The 15818-nt window shown below is 39.1% G+C and overlaps 1 protein-coding gene and 1 long non-coding RNA gene across 2 annotated transcripts in view; one reads left to right on the top strand and one right to left on the bottom strand.

Moving 5' to 3' along the window:
* PPARG (peroxisome proliferator activated receptor gamma) overlaps positions 1–15818 on the bottom strand; it is a 59307-nt gene that overhangs the window by 10195 nt on the left and 33294 nt on the right. Inside the window, exons 3-4 of the mRNA XM_077276273.1 lie at positions 15617–15786; positions 12353–12491 (exon numbers count right to left, since the gene is read on the bottom strand). Of these exons, the coding sequence (XP_077132388.1) occupies positions 12353–12491; positions 15617–15786 (309 nt within the window). The remainder of the gene's footprint in view (positions 1–12352; positions 12492–15616; positions 15787–15818) is intronic.
* LOC143787488 (uncharacterized) lies at positions 11070–15757 on the top strand. Its single transcript, XR_013218382.1, has 3 exons — positions 11070–11244; positions 11327–11469; positions 15624–15757. It is a non-coding gene; the product is annotated as an uncharacterized LOC143787488 (long non-coding RNA).

The following is a 15818-nucleotide window of genomic DNA, read 5'->3' on the forward strand; positions in this document are numbered from 1 at the left end:
ACTATCTAAAGCAATTTAATAACTTGCGAATAACACCTTTAACAGAAAAGCTTAAAGAAACCATGGCAGAATCCCCAAATAATTGAAAGAATAAAGCCGTGTTAATTGTGAAGAGCAAGTGTTACACAGGATAATGTTTATGTGATCCAGTCATTCTTTAACCGCATAACTTAAGAAGATTTCTCAAACTAAACCAACACAGATTAATTAGTTTCCAGTTTATATAAAATGTCACAAATGAGCTGAGCTACCTCAGTGCAGGACACAGGCATAATGTACAGTGATTTCAATATACTGTATGTTTATTACTAGGCACACAATGACAACCCGATTTATTTATCCTCTTGCAAATTTGTTTTTTTATAGCAAAATTTGAACATTTTCTGTTGTTTGTAATCAACCAGTGAAAGAAGTAAAATTATAATCAGCAGGAGTATTAGCAGTATGACCCCCACTATCTGAGGTCAATGGCCTTTCTTAGAAAAAGGCCGTCAATTTTGTAGTCTGTGAGAAACAATTCAATATTTACTGTACAGTCTCTAAGAAGTGGACGCCCCCTCTAAATTAGACATAAAACAGCTCCTAGTTGCACTGTGGGTTTTTCATAGTATGCCTACAGCTTGTATATATATATATATATATATATATATATATATATATATATATATATATATACCGTATATCATACTGTATGTATTGTACTATATATATATATATATATATATATATATATATATATATATATATATATATGTATGTATATATAGATAGATAGATAGATAGATAGATAGATAGATAGATAGATAGATAGATAGATAGATAGATATAACTCCGTCCTGGGTTTGCATTATCTTAATTCCAACATATAGCAGTGTATGCTCATTAAAGATGTTATTTAGGCACAATTGTTATTACTTTTTTAACTTAAATGCATGTTTTATGGCAAAAAATTATTTTTGCATTTGGGTTTCATTAGACATTTTACACTAATTTTGCTTCTTTTCTCCCTAGACATTCAACTCTGATGTGGTCTCTGGTCATAAGAAGAGCTCAGAGAAAACAGATTAACTCTATGCAAGCTCTGTCATAGCGAGCTCGCTGATTGGTGCTCAGTTAACTCATTCAGCAGCCAGCAATAGACAGTGCAGCCCAGAGGTTACAGAAGGCAAACCGTACAAAATTCTTAATAATATCCAACTGAAAAAATGTTTTTAGTCCCCAAATACACGCATCAAAGTTAAAAAACCTTAAGGTATTGCCTACAGCAACCAATATGTTCCAGGTATTATTTTCCAGTAAACAGCAACCAATCAGATTACAGTTTTGTATTTTTATAATGCAGATTGGAAGGCAGTAACCTTATATATAAATATCCTGAGTATTGCTGTGACCGTAAAGCGCCATATTTGTGACAACGGCCGCCATGAAGCGGATATACCAATATCCTATTGTTTAGTAATATGACCTGAAATAATATGGACGACCTCTCCAAGATCTAGAGTTAAACAAACAGGAAACGTCTCCCTTAAAGACAATATGAACTGCCAACCCGAAAATGTGATCTGCACAAATATGTCCTGATTTATTGGTCATTTGACAATGTTGTTGCAATACCCACAGCAGAAAACAAGACTATTTTCCTACAGTTCAGGATCGATGCCAGAAAAGTATCTTGTGTGGGTCCTGGTGTGATCTGTGGCATGTAGTAAACAAAATGCCGCCCTAAAACTGATCCCTGAGGCGAAATCCACAGGAATTGAAACATATACATTTTTATCTATGATGTGTCACTTATTGGGCTGCGTTCTACATTGATCTTAAAGGGCTAGGGGGATATTTGTAATCCTCCTGTCTTGTCTGTTTTACTTTATTATTATTCTTTTTAACCTTTATATTTAATAAAGATATATATTTGTATTACATATATGCCTCTTAACTTATTAGGATTGATTTGTAATGCCGGGTGATCACATTAATACTAGGTACTTGAGGTCTTATTTATTATGGGCAGTTTTTTAGGTATTAGTAATCGAGTACGGACATAACATTGGTGTAACCTGAGCAGCCGCACAGGGGCCCAAGAGGAGCTATAGGACCGCAAAGGACCCATATAGTGTTCTTGCACAAGGGCCTTCTTATGTCTGTGTCCGCCAATGTTACTAATAAGCATATATGAAGCTGTAAGCTCAGCTCAGGCGACCCACGGTCAATCCGGGCATTGGAGTCCGTATATAGACTGTGAAGTACACCCATCTGAATGGGGCGCAGAGGGGCTGCAGTCACTGTGCGGACAAAGAGCAGCACTACAATCAACTGACTGTGCAGGAAACGTAAGTAGAAGGTCCTTGTGTAAGAAACAGCTCACAATCAAGAAAAGGTAAATTCTGTAAAGAAAATTATATACAATATATATTCAAAAATAAGTTGCTGCCACATTTAGCAAATCTATCTATTGTCTAGCTATTATCTATCTATCATTTATCTATGTATCTATTATCTATCTATCTATCTATCATCTATTGTCTATCCATCTATCTATCTATCTATTATCTATCTATTATCTATCTATCTCATATCTATCTATTATCTATTTATCTAAGAAATAGAAATATGGGCTAAATAAAATAGCTCCTTATTCACAGACAGTGGTGTGTTGCTTCCTTTTTGGACTACTATCTATCTATCTATCTATCTATCTATCTATCTATTTATCTATCTCTCTATCTATCATCTATTATCTATCTATAATCTATCTATCTATCTTCTATCTATCTTCTATCTATCATCTATATCTATCATCTATCTATCATATCTATCCATCATCTATCTATCTATCTATCTATCTATCTATCTATCTATCTATCTATCTATCTTCTATCTATCATCTATATCTATTATCTATCATCTATCTATCTATCGATCTATCTATCTAATATCTGTCTATCTATCATCTATCTATTATCTATCTCTATCTATCTATCTATCTATCTATCTATCTATCTATCTATCTATCTAAGAAATAGAAATATGGGCTAAATAAAATAGCTCCTTATTCACAGACAGTGGTGTGTTGCTTCCTTTTTTGGACTACTACCTATCTATCTATCTATCTATCTATCTATCTATCTATCTATCTATCTATCTATCTATCTATCTATCTATCTATCTATCTTATGAGTGAGGGTTACTTGTATCTGAAGCTCATAAAAGTTTATCAGATGCCCCCTAGTGGTGAAATAATACTTTTTTTCTAAAAATATAACTTGCCAAAAGGTCATTTTGACCTTTTCAGAATGGACTTCTGCAGGTCCAGGATTATTTCCATGCTAACTAACTTTTTTTTGTTAGCTACTGTAGCAAACCTGGAAACATTATAAATTGCCGCTATGTGTCAAAATAGTCAGTACAAAGCAATATTGGTTTAGACATTTGTGTTTAAGATATCTGTATAAGATAACACATTGTACTGCACCCATTAAAAAAAAAAACCATTAACCTTTCAGTGAAGTCTGCTGGAATTTTTGCTGATACAAAGGACAATTTAACCTGTACTTTTTATCTCAGGCTATTTGTGTTCCTGGCACGATGTTAATGTGGAATGAATTTAAAACAAACCCATTAATACTAAATTACGGGTCTATTTATCAGCACATTTTTTTTCTGGACCGGGCACACCGATTAGGGACATGATGACTTTACTAGGGCTAACTCCATACGAAGTGCAAACAGAAAATATTAATAACTGGAAAATGATTTATCAGGAGTCCACACCTATTTGGTTGTTTGCTCGAGAAATACATTCATCAGCGTTTCCTCATTGGATTATATGAAATCTGACTTAAAGGGGTTTTCCAAAAACTGAAAAGAAAGGAGGAAATGGCTAAAAATAACAAAAAAAAACCCTATACCTGTCTCCAGCGTTCCCGTGTGCTTTCCACCGATTTTTATTTATCCTCCATCAATGATAACATCCCTATCTACCCAAGTGACCGCTGCAGATAATCAATGCACTCAGCTGAGGCCAGCGATGGGCTGCAGCAGTCTTAAAGGTAGAAGAGGACACAGATACAGAAATGTATAGGACATATTTTGTAATAACATTTTTAAAATACCACTGTTTGTGTCACTCAGTTTAGGCATATAAATGCCATGTAGGGTAGTCCTTCACAAAGGACCCCTTTCACATTTATCCATTGCAAGGTTTGGTCCATATATGTTTGGTTTTCCGTGTTACATGTGGACCCACCCATAGGGGTGGAGCTGCATATTCATGACTGTAATGGGCGGCACCATGTGACCACTCATACAGGAGAAGGTGCGGCGAGGAGAAGATGCAGCGAGGGAGCCGGGTGAGTATTTTAGTAACAGCGGGCGGGCGCACAGGGGGTGGGGGGTGGGAGGGGACAGGGATCTTTATTTTAAACACGAAAAAAAAAAAAAAAGGATTTTTCATATCTTCTCTCCAGCGAACGCTGCTGCAGAGAAGAAATGAATGGCGGCTTCAGCACCACGTTGGGGGGCAGCGCTTACTGTAGCGCTGTCTCCTGCACGGCACATGGACTGCACACGGACAGCATCCGTGTGCGGTACGTGTTTTACACGGACCCATTGACTTTAATGGGTCCGTGTGATCCGTGCGCTCCCACGAACACTGACATGTCTCCGTGTTTTGCACACGGACACACGGTCCGTGAAAACACGCTGACATGTGCAGAGACACATTGATTTTAATGCCTGATGAAGGGCATTTCATTTTCATATAGCCCTTGGTTGGGCAGGAAGTCATTCCAAAAAGACTATTAAATTCGGGAATTGCTAATAATGGCAATTCTCAAAAGCTCGGTGAATAGACGTTATGTTATAATGCTGCAGAATTTACCCAAGGTTTGTCCATGTACCTCTATAGACGATCGTAGTATTTACTAAGTGTGAACGAATATTTTCTGTCCAAACAATTAGATCTGAACTGCACCACGATTCATTGGTTTTCTGTTACAGGACGACAATGGGAAACCGTCAGCAGAATGTTCTTTAAGTCGATCATTCAAAGGTCATTCATCTTCTAACTTTAAAGCTCTAAAAGGTGACAAAAGGGAGCAAGAAATCTGAGGCTTCCTTTAAAAAAAATCCATACGGGTGTGCGCCGAGGTTTCTGTAACCAGTTATGTGCACATATACTGTAGCTTAGCTACCGCTTAATTTTATAGTTTTTTTTTTATATGAATTAAAGTTTACATGGACAGATTTCTACCAATAAGTCAATCATTTAAAGGGGTTGACTTAAAGAGTAATTAAACTATCATTTGTTTATTAATAACTTTATCCAGTATGGAAAGTTATTAAAACTTTGCAAATCACTTGCCAATTTTTTTCTTTTCAACAATTGGAAAAAATTAAAAGAATTAATGTTTTCATATTTTTAGAATATTTACAAATACTAAATAAATGATAGTATAAAATCTGAAAAAGTATTTAAAAAGTTTTGATGTTTTCATCTTTTAAACACTAGGGGGAGCAGCTGCTGAAATTTGCCATGAAAACCTAGCGTACTGCTAGCTCGCATTACGACTGCAGTAAATGTGGGCGGGATTTGGTCTCACATGTCTGGCTCCTCCCCTTCTGGGTGTTTGCAAAAGGATAAGGGAGAATTAAGTTTAGGATCCATGTAAACTACATTGAGATGAATACGGTTGATTGACTCTATACAGTTTACATATTGTTGGCTGTACACCCCTAGTCAGCATACAAGATGCAACCAGCTTTCCAATAATTTGTTTTGCATGTTCGCAGGTCCGTTGTTAACATGGGCACGTAAACGGGCATTTAAATGGATCCAATTTATTATAACAGACTAAAAGATATAAAATGTGAAATTATTTCTTTTTATGGTTCTCCTATAAGAAAGGTCTCATTCATATTTGCATAGATTTCAATCCACGGGGTTCCTTAATATTAGAGTAAAGCCTCATTCATATGTCCGTGTTGCACGAACGTGTGCCATCAGTGGTTTTCACGGATACAACACATACCCAATATAGTTTATGAGAATGTTCACATGTCTGGTGTTATTTCATGGACCATGTAAGTCCATGTTCACACGTTCAGTATTTGCTCAGTATTTTATATCAGTATTTGTAAGCCAAAACCAGGAATGGAACAGGAAAAGTGTAATAGAAACACATCACCACTTCTGTATTTATCACCCACTCCTGGTTTTAGCTTACAAATACTGATGGAAAATACTGACCAAATACTGAACATGTGAACGTGGCCTAAGCGTTATGGAGACTTTTTTTCCGATATCAAGGATGAAAAGTGTCAATATAAGTCTTTGCGTCCGTGAGAAACAATTACAGTACATGGATGGCATCACTGTGCCATCAATTATCAGTCCGTACTTAACATTGCAAAGGATTGGGAAGCTTTGTCATTTAACTATTCATGCATCCGTGAAAAACACTGATGGTAAAAAAAGACACTGATGATACACTGATGGTAAAAATGGACACACGGACCAAACACTGATGACACACTGATGGTAAAAATGGACACATGGATCAAACACTGATGACACACTGATGGTAAAAATGGACACATGGACCAAACACCGATGACACTGATGGTAAAAACGGACACACGGACCAGACACTGATGACACACTGATGGTAAAAATGGACACACGGACCAGACACTGATGACACACTGATGGTAAAAATGGACACATGGACCAAACACTGATAACACACTGATGATAAAAATGGACACATGGACCAAACACCGATGACAATGATGGTAAAAATGGACACATGGACCAAACACTGATGATACACTGATGGTAAAAATGGACACACAGACCAAACACTGATGACATACTGATGATAAAAACGGACACACGGACCAAACACTGATGACCCCCACCCTCATCATGGGTGATTTCAATATCCCAATTGCTTCTCCCCTCTCCCCATCTGCTTCTCACCTTTTATCTCTAACCTCCTCTTTCAGCCTCTCGCAGCATACTAACTCTCCAACACATGATGATGGAAACTCCCTTGATTTGGTCTTCTCCCGGCTTTGCTCACTGGATGATTTCACAAACTCCCCTCTCCCGCTCTCTGACCACAACCTTCTTTCATTCTCTATCAAGAACTGCCATCCCGCTCAGGTCACCCCCACTTTCCACACTTATAGAAACATACAGGCCATTAACACCCAGAAACTTATGAAGAACTTGCCGTCTTCATTGGCCCCAATCTCATCCATCTCTTGTCCTAATTCTGCTCTGAAGCATTACAATGAAACCCTGCAAAGTGCCCTGGATGAAGCTGCACCTCCTATACATAGAACAACTCGGCACAGACGGCGACAACCGTGGCACACGCTGCAAACACGTTTCCTGCAGCGGTGCTCCAGGTGCGCCGAACGTCTGTGGAGAAAATCTAATCTACCCGAAGATTTCATCCATTATAAGTTCATGTTAAAAACATACAACTCTGCCCTTCACCTCTCCAAACAAACCTATTTCAACACCCTCATCACCTCGCTGTCCAATAACCCTAAACGTCTCTTTGACACTTTCCGGTCCCTACTCAACCCAAGAGAGCAGGCCCCAACCACAGATCTCCGCGCTGACGATCTGGCCAATTACTTCAAAGAAAAAATTGACCACATTCGACAGGAAATCATTTCCCAATCTCTTCATACCAAGCACTGTCCTCCCTCCCCCACTGCATCTAGTTCACTCTCTGACTTTGAACCAGTTACAGAAGAAGAAGTAAGCAGGCTCCTTGCATCTTCTCGCCCGACCACTTGCACCAGCGACCCCATTCCGTCGCATCTCCTCCAGTCCCTTTCCCCGGCTGTCACCTCTCACCTAACAAAAATATTCAACCTTTCCCTCACTTCCGGTATTTTTCCCTCCTCATTTAAGCATGCCATCATACATCCACTACTTAAAAAGCCCTCCCTCGATCAAAATTGTGCCGCTAATTATAGACCTGTCTCTAATCTTCCCTTCATCTCTAAACTCTTGGAACGCCTGGTCCACTCCCGTCTTACCCGCTATCTCTCAGATAATTCTCTTCTCGACCCTCTTCAATCTGGTTTCCGCTCTTTACACTCTACTGAAACTGCCCTCACTAAAGTCTCTAATGACCTACTAACAGCTAAATCTAATGGTCACTATTCCATGCTAATTCTCTTGGATCTCTCCGCAGCCTTCGACACTGTGGATCATCAGCTCCTCCTCACTATGCTCCGCTCCATCGGCCTCAAGGACACCGTTCTCTCTTGGTTCTCCTCCTATCTCTCTGGCCGATCCTTCACTGTTTGTTTTGCTGGTTCCTCCTCCTCTCACCTTCCCCTTACTGTTGGGGTTCCTCAAGGATCAGTCCTAGGCCCCCTCCTCTTCTCTTTGTATACTGCCCCTATTGGACAAACAATCAGTAGATTTGGTTTCCAGTACCATCTCTATGCTGACGACACCCAATTATATACCTCTTCTCCTGTTATCACGCCGACCTTTTTAGAAAACACCAGTGATTGTCTTACCGCTGTCTCTAACATCATGTCCTCCCTCTATCTGAAACTGAACCTGTCAAAAACTGAACTCCTCGTGTTCTCTCCCTCTACAAACCTACCTTTGCCCGACATTGCCATCTCTGTGTGCGGTTCCACCATTACTCCAAAGCAACATGCCCGCTGCCTTGGAGTCATCCTTGATTCCGAGCTTTCATTCACCCCCCACATCCGATCACTGGCTCGCTCTTCTTATCTGCATCTCAAAAACATTTCCAGAATTCGCCCTTTTCTTACTTTCGACTCTGCAAAAACTCTTACTGTCTCACTTATTCATTCTCGTCTGGACTATTGTAACTCTCTACTAATTGGCCTACCTTTTACCAGACTCTCCCCGCTCCAATCTGTCCTGAATGCTGCTGCCAGGATCATATTCCTCGCCAACCGTTACACCCATGCCTCTACCTTGTGCCAGTCATTACACTGGCTACCCATCCAATCCAGAATCCAGTACAAAACTACTACCCTCATCCACAAAGCACTCCATGGCTCAGCACCACCCTACATCTCCTCTCTGGTCTCAGTCTACCAACCTACCCGTGCCCTCCGCTCTGCTAATGACCTCAGGTTAGCATCCTCAATAATCAGAACCTCCCACTCCCGTCTCCAAGACTTTACACGTGCGGCGCCGATTCTTTGGAATGCACTACCTAGGTTAATACAATTAATCCCCAATCCCCACAGTTTTAAGCGTGCCCTAAAAACTCATTTGTTCAGATTGGCCTACCGCCTCAACGCATTAACCTAATTATCCCTGTGTGGCCTATTAATAAAAAAACAACAACATAATCACGTTCCTCCATCATGTTCTCATACACTTTATGCAGTTAATAGCCTCTGTGTCTGTACTGTTACATACTTAGGCAGTTAACTGGTTCATGCAGCTTTACATGAACACCCAAGCCTTACACTATGGCTGGTCCAAATAACTAAAGCAATTGTTACCATCCACCTCTCGTGTCTCCCCTTTTCCTCATAGATTGTAAGCTTGCGAGCAGGGCCCTCATTCCTACTGGTATCTGTTTTGAACTGTGATTTCTGTTATGCTGTAATGTCTATTGTCTGTATAAGTCCCCTCTATAAGTTGTAAAGCGCTGCGGAATATGTTGGCGCTATACAAATAAAATTATTATTATTATTATTATTATGACACACTGATGGTAAAAACGGAGACACGGACCAAACACTGATGACATAGATGGTAAAAACAGACACACGGGCCAAATACTGATGATACACTGATGGTAAAAACGGACACACGGACCAGACACTGATGACACACTGATGGTAAAAATGGACACACGTACCAAACATTGATGACACACATGGCAAAAATGGACACACGGACCAAACACTGATGACACACTGATGGTAAAAATGGACACACGGACCAAACACTGATGACACACTGATGGTAAAAACGGAGACACGGACCAAACACTGATGACATAGATGGTAAAAACAGACACACGGACCAAATACTGTTGATACACTGATGGTAAAAACGGACACAAGGGCCTAACACTGATGATACACTGATGGTAAAAATGGACACACAGACCAAACAATGATGACACAGATGGTAAAAATGGACTCATGGACCAAACACTGATGACACACTGATGGTAAAAACAGACGCACAGACCAAACACTGATGTCACAGATGGTAAAAATGGACACACGGACCAAACACTGATGACACACTGATGGTAAAAACAGACACACAGACCAAACACTGATGACACACGGATGGTAAAAACGGACACACTGATCCAAAACACTGATTACATCGCTACCATTTTATCACATATGTGATTAAACATGAACATGTGAATGAACTTTTATTAAAAAAAATTTAAACATGAAAATTGACATGGTTTAGGCTGCCGTCACACTAGCAGTATTTGGTCAGTATTTTACATCAGTATTTGTAAGCCAAAACCAGGAGTGGAACCATTAGAGGAAAAGTATAATAGAAACATATGCACCACTTCTGTATTTATCACCCACTCCTGGTTTTGGCTTACAAATACTGAGGTAAAATACTGACCAAATACTGCTAGTGTGACAGCAGCCTAACACAAGGATGGGGGGTCAGTTAGAAGATGGCATTGCTAGTGGTCTCTGAAGCCATACCCAACTCAAACAAAAAGGGTTCTGTGAACCAAGAAGCATCTGACCCCTATAAAATTGGCTTTTCGAAAAACCCCTCAGCACATCCCTCTAGATCCTAGACCAAATTTATCAAAGCAGAGAACAGAGAAGTAGGCCTGGTTGCTCATAGCAACCAATCACAAATCAGCTTATATTTTTCAAATGCAGTGTACAAAATAAAAGCTTATTTCTGATTGGTTGCTATTGGGAACAAGGCCTATCTTTCTGATAGACGGTTTTGAGCCAATGTACTTGTGACAAAGAAAACGCGCAAGCCCAGTATCATAGTAATATTATAATTGTTTATAAACCTGTTGACCAAGAAATCAAGACTTTGCTTGATTTAGTGCCCTGTCAGTAGGCCTGAGGGGGTGTATTGACATCGTCAGTCCTTGCTTGGCCTGTTTAGTGTTTGCATTACTACTCAAATGATGTTTTAAAAGCATTGTCCACTCAACCCGCCCAACCAGTTTCACTTCTTGTCATAACGATGAGATGAGATGAAGGAATGAGGTAATTCCTGCCAGTCTCCTCCTTTTTAGCAGGCCATTCTGGTGTGGGCTCCTTCATAATGACTCTGTATTTTACGCCTTAGCTAGCATTGTCACGGACACACGCTGTTATGAACATGCACTCTGCGCTCCAGGAGGAACAAGTCCCTTCACAAATTATCAATTTCAACTTTTTAAAGTTAAACAAGAGAGAAAATTTCCAGGGCGGCAGACAGAAAAGGTCAAGGTGAAAACCTGATGGAAAATTATCTAGACATACCTAACATACTAAAAAGTATAATGTCCACAAACTCACATAGTATCTGCTTCTGCAAGGCTGTATATATTCGTTTGTGCACAAAAAAGTATATATATGTATAAATAACTAATATATTAATATATATATATATATATATATATATATATATACACACACGTACTTGCAAAATATATAGAGAGATAATATACAAGTACATGTGTGTGTACATATATATATATATATATATATATATATATTTATTTTTTCTTATTCTTTTTTTGTGCACAAATTATATGTATACATGGAAATAAATAGAATACAGCAACACAAAAGTTCAGTAAAAAAGGTGGTTTATTGCTGTCAAAACATGTGAGATATAAACAGCACCATTTCAGCTTTTCTGTAGAGCCTATAAACATTTCTATAAAGATTTAAACGTTGCAGTCTATCTTTTGCATGTTTTGAAAGCCAAAAAAAAAACCTTTGTAACTGGAATTTTTTGGGAGTTCTGCCTTATTCTATTTTTTTGCATATATCTATTATAATGTGCAACTATCTATCTATCTATCTATCTATCTATCTATCTATCTATCTATCTATTTATACACTGTATATACACACGTACACACATATACATCTACCTACTGTAACATGAATATATATATATTTTTTTTTTTTGTGGGGGGGGATGATCTACTTTTTTTACTTCTCTTATGAACTTGAGTTAACTCTGTGGATCTTTGCACCCATCCAATTTGGATTTGACTCAAAGTGCCGTTTCCCATTATTTATTTTTATCATTATTTATGTTTTTATAAATGTGTATCTGTCTATATATGTATAGTATTGAGCAACTGATCATCCAACTCACCATTATGAGACATCCCGACTGCCAGACACTTCTGGAACCTGCAGTACTGACATTTGTTGCGACTTTTCTTGTGAATACGACAATTGAGCTCACATCGTTCATAAATTAACTTCAATCTTATTGTTCTTCTAAAGAATCCCTGGAGAGAGGAATATTATCATTTTTAACATGTCGGTAAAAGAACTAGACAGATATGGTTTTCATTTTGCCTTTTGCTTTTGCTATGTGAAATCTATTATAAAACCAGGCAGCTTTGTAGTAAAATTGTGCGCTATCCGTTATTTTTATGCATAGATCACAGTTGACACGTCCTATATTTTTGAGGAATGATTGTCCGTAATGCCCCCCTCCAAAAAAAGGAGACATGTCTTACTTTGATCCAAAAAAAAGTTAATTAATACACATAGAAATATCTAGTGCTATAACAGCGGCTATTTGATAGTTTCCATCTAATAACAAAAGTTTTAGTTTTTTTCAGAAAGCAAAACAATTTGAAACGCAAGGAAAAAATACCAAAAACATGCAATTCTGATATTTTATAAAGATGTCTTGTTTTACGATGACTAATTTATCCAGCCCTTGATTATTCTGATATAATAATCAATAACTTATTCAATGGATCTGATTTATTTAAATGTAAATTCTAGAATATCAATATAAAGAACATTAATTGCTAGATGTACAGCAGATGTACATCAATATTTGGTGACTAAGACATTTAATTAATCAGAATATTATTATTTTTTTATATATATAAATAGTTGATTCTAATTAACCAAACACACACAAAAAAATAAAGGATTTTTTTTCTACTGGAAATTATTTGTGCACAAATAGGAAGGCGTATGTCATTATTAGACCAATATAATTTGGAGCTCGTGGCCATATTTTACAATATTTTATTAGTTTATATGTGCTTCTTACATGCAACACTGATTTTTTTGTTGTATTTTTTATAACCTACAGCCAAGACTTTGTCTAGAGCAATCAACAGAGTATACAGAGTAGCTGCATCTAATTTTCCAACTGTTTACAATAGAAAACTAAGTGAATTACATGAGGTCATCAGCCTAGGACCACACAAGCTTTAGCTTTGTTATTGGAAGAAGACAAAATTAAGCGACTGTGCTAATAAAGTACTGAATAATATGATACAGGGCATTAAAGGGAATGTGTGAGCAGCAGTTTACATCCAAATCTATTTATTTGTGAATGCAGCTCTTTCAAAGACAAGTCCAGCAATACCTTAGGGTACTGTCACACAGTGCAATTTTCGTCGCTATGACGGCACGATCCGTGACGTCGCAGCGTCGTATGATTATCACTCCAGCATCGTAGACTGCGGTCACACTTTGCAATCACGGCGCTGGAGCGATGCCGAAGTCCCCGGGTAACCAGGGTAAACATCGGGTAACTAAGCGCAGGGCCGCGCTTAGTAACCCGATGTTTACCCTGGTTACCATCGTAAACGTTAAAAAAACAAACAGTACATACTTACATTCCGGTGTCTGTCCCCGGCGTCTCAGCTTCTCTCCACTGTGTAAGCACCATAGCCGGAAAGCAGAGCGGTGACGTCACCGCGTCACCGCTGTGCTCGCTTTCCGGCCGGCAGGCGCTCACACAGTGCAGAGAAGCTGAGACGCCGGGGACAGACACCGGAATGTGAGTATGTACTGTTTGTTTTTTTAATGTTTACGCTGGTAACCAGGGTAAACATCGGGTTACTAAGCGCGGCCCTGCGCTTAGTTACCCGATGTTTACCCTGGTTACAAGCGAACACATCGCTGGATCGCTGTCACACACAACGATCCAGCGATGTCAGCGGGTGATCAAGCGACGAAAGAAAGTTCCAAACGATCTGCTACGACGTACGATTCTCAGCGTGATGTCTGATCGCAGTAGCGTGTCAGACACAGCGATATCGTAACGATATCGCAAGAACGTCACGAATCGTACCGTCGTAGCGATCAAAATTGCACTGTGTGACAGTACCCTTACAAGGCCAGTTCATTCCTCCCTTGCTGAGAAATCACCGTTTGAATTGATATGCAAATGGCTATGGTAGATCTGAAGCATCTATGATGTGTGACTTTAGGCCAACGTGTTATCAGTCAAACAGTGGGAGGAGCTGGTGGGTGGGGAATAGATCTGGAGTGACAGAGGCTTCAGATCTGTCATAGCCATCTGTATATAAATTCAAACGCTAATTTCTCAGTAACGGAAGAACAGTCTGGCCCTTTAATAAGTGACCATGTTGATATATAAGAACTCCAGTGTAAATTTTCCTTAGGTAACATGGTTTCATGTTTACAACTATATCATAGTTTTCATGACTAGTGATGAGTGAACATGCACAGATAGGGTGTTATCTGAGCATGCTCGTGTCCAGAGTGTCTTCGGCGTACTCGAAAAATATGCTCGAGTCCCCACAGCTGCATGTCTCATGGCTGTTCAACAGTCACAACACATGCAGGGGTTGCCCAACAAACAACCGTGGGACTTGCAGCCGCCGAGACTCGAACATATTATTCGAGCACGCCGAAGTCACTCGGTAAGCACCCGAGAATAACACCTTATCCAACTACGCTCGCTCATCACTATTTATGACTATTAAAGTTTCTGAAGGTGTTAACTTCATGCAAAAATGTAAACCCAACTTTGGGCTAAACATTTCCTATAAAAGTTTCACTTAGCCCCACTGTCCTCTATTGCAGAGGTGTCAAACTGCATTCCTCGAGGGCCGCCAACAGGTCATGTTTTCAGGATTTCCTTAGCATTCCACAAGGTGCTGGAATCATTCTGTGCAGGTGATTAAATTATCACCTGTGCAATACAAGGAAATCCTGAAAACATGACCTGTTGGCGGCCCTCGAGGAATGCAGTTTGACACCTCTGATCTATTGGGTGTAGTCAGACAGCCAAGATCGGACCGCAGTGCACGGACCGGCCGGTGGCTCTACCGACCTGAGTGTGACAGGTCAGAAGAGCCGCTGGCCAGTCCATGCAATGTGGTCCAGTTTTACCGGAAGACAATTTTTATAAATGTTTCTGAAATTCTTTTGCATGAAATATTTGCACAAGGAATAGTTCACAATTCAATTATATTGATAGATTATCCCAAAACATTTTAAAAAATGTATTATTTTAACCAGGGAGTTTCCAGAAATGTCTAATTAATGGCACCCAGAATATGATCATACAATTAATATTAGTCAATAATTATTTAATAATATAATTACAGCAAATATAACACAAATATGTTACCTTACAGCCTTCACATGCATGGACCCCGTAGTGGAATCCCGAGGCTTTGTCTCCACACACGCGGCATTCTATGGCAATGAAGGAGTTGGAGGCCTCGTCCGGAGATTTGGTAAACGACTGTGACTTGTCTGAATAGTAAGGTGGAGAAGGAGGCTCCAATTTTATTGTGTCTGAAGTAAAAGGAAATGGAAAAATAAATCAT

The sequence above is a fragment of the Ranitomeya variabilis genome, chromosome 8, assembly GCF_051348905.1.
Source record: "Ranitomeya variabilis isolate aRanVar5 chromosome 8, aRanVar5.hap1, whole genome shotgun sequence".
Taxonomy (NCBI): Eukaryota; Metazoa; Chordata; class Amphibia; order Anura; family Dendrobatidae; genus Ranitomeya; species Ranitomeya variabilis.